Raw genomic sequence first — 3,824 nt, forward strand, 5'->3', positions numbered from 1 at the left:
TGGGACGTCTTTTTTAAGACGTCTTTTAGACTTTACCAAAAAGACATCTTTCATGAGACGTTTCAGATGTCCTTTTTAAGACATTTTTCAGAACAAAAATAAGACATCAGTTTTACAAAATAAAATAATTCGTGATCGAGTCAGCAATGTGATATATTGTGTAATGCGGGTGTACTTATATATATTTTATTGCTTTTGAAATTGGAAATAATGGAATCTGTATACACACCTACACATTTAACAAAGTAAGATTTTATGTCCGCCATTTTCTATCCAACTAGAAAGCTGGCCAGTCTCTTATTATAGTGTTTCTAGAGCGGACATGCCGGCCTTTTGGCTAAAATGCCTTCACGCACTATATCGCTCTCTAAAAAAATGGATCCAAATTACATAGCAAAATCAAGATTTCTGCACAATTTGTGGTCCATACTAAATCCACTTTTCGAGTCTGCTGGAGCTTTATTCTTGAAAAATTACACATTAAAAAGTATATTTCCTTACTTTCTAATGCGTAATTTTTCGAAAATAAAGCTCCAGCAGACTCAAAAAGTGGATTTAGTACGGACACGCACCACAAATTGTGCGTTATATTTAAAACATCATACAAGTGTAGCAAATATAAACATGGTAAATTATATAACGTCATATATGATGTCGTTATAAAACTTAAACGCATTGCAAATCCCGCATTTTATATTATATATATATATATATATATATATATATATTTACTGATTTTGAAAATAACATTATGAAAAATAAATTTTATTTCATCACTTGAGATATTCTTACTTTTATCGACAATATATGTCACATATATCTCGATCTGTCCGTAAATAAAAATGATATACATATACACGTAAGTCTGCAGACTGCTTTTTTCATTTTCGCGTCGTCAAGCATGGCTAATTAGAAAAGTAACGGAATGACATTTAATTCGAGCGTGGAGCCGGCAACGCAAGCATTTATGAGTCAATTAAATCAATTACAGTGTGTATTATTATATATATATTATTGGTAAATTTAATTGTTAATATACAATTCACGAGAGAGAAAACGCGTTAATTCGAAAATAACGCGAGGTTCCAAGCACTCCGATTCAGTCGCCTTTGTCATTCGTAATCACCTTCAAGACACGCTGTATGCACATATACATACATTCTCGGCGTCGAAGGCTCGAGCATCTCGCGCGGCGCGGCGCGACGCAACGGTGCGCGGCGCACTTGCAGCTCTCGCTCTCGGCGCCGTGCCGCGCCGCACCGCGCCGCTCACGTCATCGCCGTCGGTGTGCCTATCGACTAACCGCGCGTAACCCGTCGCGCCTGCCCGTGGTTCGCCGAGAGGAGCAACGTAGTTTCCCCAGTTTGACGCACCGCTGCCGTGTGCGCGACGATGGAGGTGCAGCGGCTGTGCAAAGGTAGGAATTATAATATATTCACGGGCCCTCACGCAGAAATCATCGAGATATTTCGTCGCGCCTGACCTTCCCCGCGTCTGCTCCCACTTTGACAACTCGGTCCTACATGGATGAACGGCCGAAGGAAGTTGACGCGGTATACAACGCAGGGAGAGGGACGCGCATTTGTTGTGTGCGTGTATCAGAATGCTGTGGTAGCGAAAAACGCGCTTCCCTCTCTTATTTGCTCCCGCGAAAGGAAAAAATCCATCAGCCGCTATAATTTCTGCTAATTACTTCCGCCGACGCAACGCCGAATGAAATTCCGATCAGGCTCGGTATATCGTCAGCGCGAGCAAGCCATTTTGAGCTGCGTTTTTCGTTCGACGCGCGCGAATGGCATTTGGCTGCAAACTTCTTTCGAATCGCGCACGTAGCTCCGAATCTCGTCCTGCCGTTGACGAGGCGAGTTTCTTCTCGCGAATTTCTCTTCACGCGACTCCGCGCAGACGGAGTCGCGTGCCAAGAGAGTAAGGCGCGAATTCTCGACCGCGCACGAGTGCCCGCGGCGAGTTTTCCGCGCGGATTTGCATTTTTCCGAGAAAAAGCCTTGCCTTCACTCCGCTTGCGTCACGATGAGAAATTGCGTAGAAAAATTGGAACTTCGTGTGTATGTATGCACGTCGAGATGCGCGATATACGCGATTTGATCAATAACGAAATTTCTGTTTTCACATCGCGCGAGGACTTGACCCGGTTTCCTTCCTCTCGGTTCTGAAACAGAGAACGTCGCGGGACGTGTCAAAACATCGATATTTCCCCTTAAGTACGAACGTACGCGCATCACGGATGCTTTTGTTACGCCAATTCTACGAGAACTAACAAATCGTAACTTTGAAAGTCCTATTTCTACTTGTGGTCCTTGTGGGTATTGGGTATATTATACAAAGTTCAATGATATAATAAGTGTGTCATACCGTCTGGCTATATTTGGGAAACTAATTTATCGACTCGCCGCGTATATGTAATTAGGTATATTAAAAAAGAATTTAGTCTGCTGTTTCGTTCTATTTATCGTAACAATAAAACTAATTACAGGCAGTTCATTCGAATCAGCTCGCTTTCAAATACTGATCTGTTTACGTATATATGTTACAGTAGTAGGTTACTCTACGTTACAGTCTTATATCGATCCCATTCTTGTTAATCCTGAATATGCGACGTGTAGAGTGTATGCTTATGTAGGTACATGGTAATTAAATGTAGAATTACGTATATAGTGTGTTTACATCTCTGAACTGCGTATTGATCTATAAATCTATATAATCTTCTTATAGAATAAATCTTATAACGAAAATAACTAAAGCGATATTACAACAAGAAATGCTTCCCAATCGCTTTTAGGTATATGGAAGAAACAATTTTGCTGAATCCAGATCTGAAAATAATTTTTGTTCAATAATCAAAATAATTTTGTTAGAAAGTCACAATTATTGCTAGAATATTAAAACGTTTTATAGTAATTAAAACTTATAATTTTTAACTTTCCAACAAATTATTTTAATAATTGAATAAGAATTATTTTCAGATCTGTATTTAGCAAAATTTTTAGACCTCTCAACAAAATCGTTCTTTCCGTGTAGAAACACAAATTGTTATTTGTATTTATATCTAAAGTTTTTATACCCAAATTATTTAACAAATAAAAAATTTGTAAAATTACAATGAACTGTGGAGCAAATTATATTGACTGAAATTATATAAAATTTCTCAAATCTTTGTTTTCCAGTTGTTTTCCAATTTCTAAGATAATACTACGCGGTTTAGAGATTCATATCATTTTTAACACTTCATTTACAGATTGAATTCCATGAAAATCGACATTAAATGCAACAAAAATTGATATTTAATAAATCCTCTTGATACATTTCCATAAAAAAAATATACTTAAATGATATGACGACATTCTTTTTTTATATTAATGTTTTATAAATTACATTATTTATAAAACATACTCTTATAATTTCAAAGCTTTTATTTTTCATGCTATGCTTTTTTTATTTGAACAAAACTTTGTTTTATATTTTCTTTTTTTTTTATTTACGATAATTCTCGCTGTTTTATGTAAAAAGAGGACAAAGGAACGAAGTTTATCTAATTATTAATAACTAATGTTGATGTGATCAAGTCATAACACTGTGTTGGAAGTTAGTCATATATATGTATATGCTGCATTGTCTTGTGCTATCACGTATATATATGTCGCAGGCAATTGGTCATTTTAGGAAAATAGCTTTTGATGACTAATGTCTGGTCAAATGGACTTTCTGCTCTGCGTTGCAAAATACACACGTGGAGGTAGTACAGTTTCGCCCCCTTCCTAAGGAGGGGACCCACTTCGTTTCAAACTAACCTAACCCAAATCATT

General features: G+C 37.3%; 1 protein-coding gene across 1 annotated transcript in view; it reads left to right on the forward strand.

The window, feature by feature from the left end:
* The first annotated feature begins 1,282 nt into the window (after nucleotides 1-1,282).
* Nucleotides 1,283-3,824, forward strand: part of LOC105458902 (fatty acid hydroxylase domain-containing protein 2) — a 20,206-nt gene continuing 17,664 nt past the window's right edge. Inside the window, exon 1 of the mRNA XM_011704509.1 lies at nucleotides 1,283-1,417. Within this exon, the coding sequence (XP_011702811.1) occupies nucleotides 1,393-1,417 (25 nt within the window). The 5' untranslated portion in view covers nucleotides 1,283-1,392. The remainder of the gene's footprint in view (nucleotides 1,418-3,824) is intronic.

This window comes from Wasmannia auropunctata, unplaced genomic scaffold, assembly GCF_000956235.1.
Source record: "Wasmannia auropunctata unplaced genomic scaffold, wasmannia.A_1.0 LD334251.1, whole genome shotgun sequence".
Taxonomy (NCBI): Eukaryota; Metazoa; Arthropoda; class Insecta; order Hymenoptera; family Formicidae; genus Wasmannia; species Wasmannia auropunctata.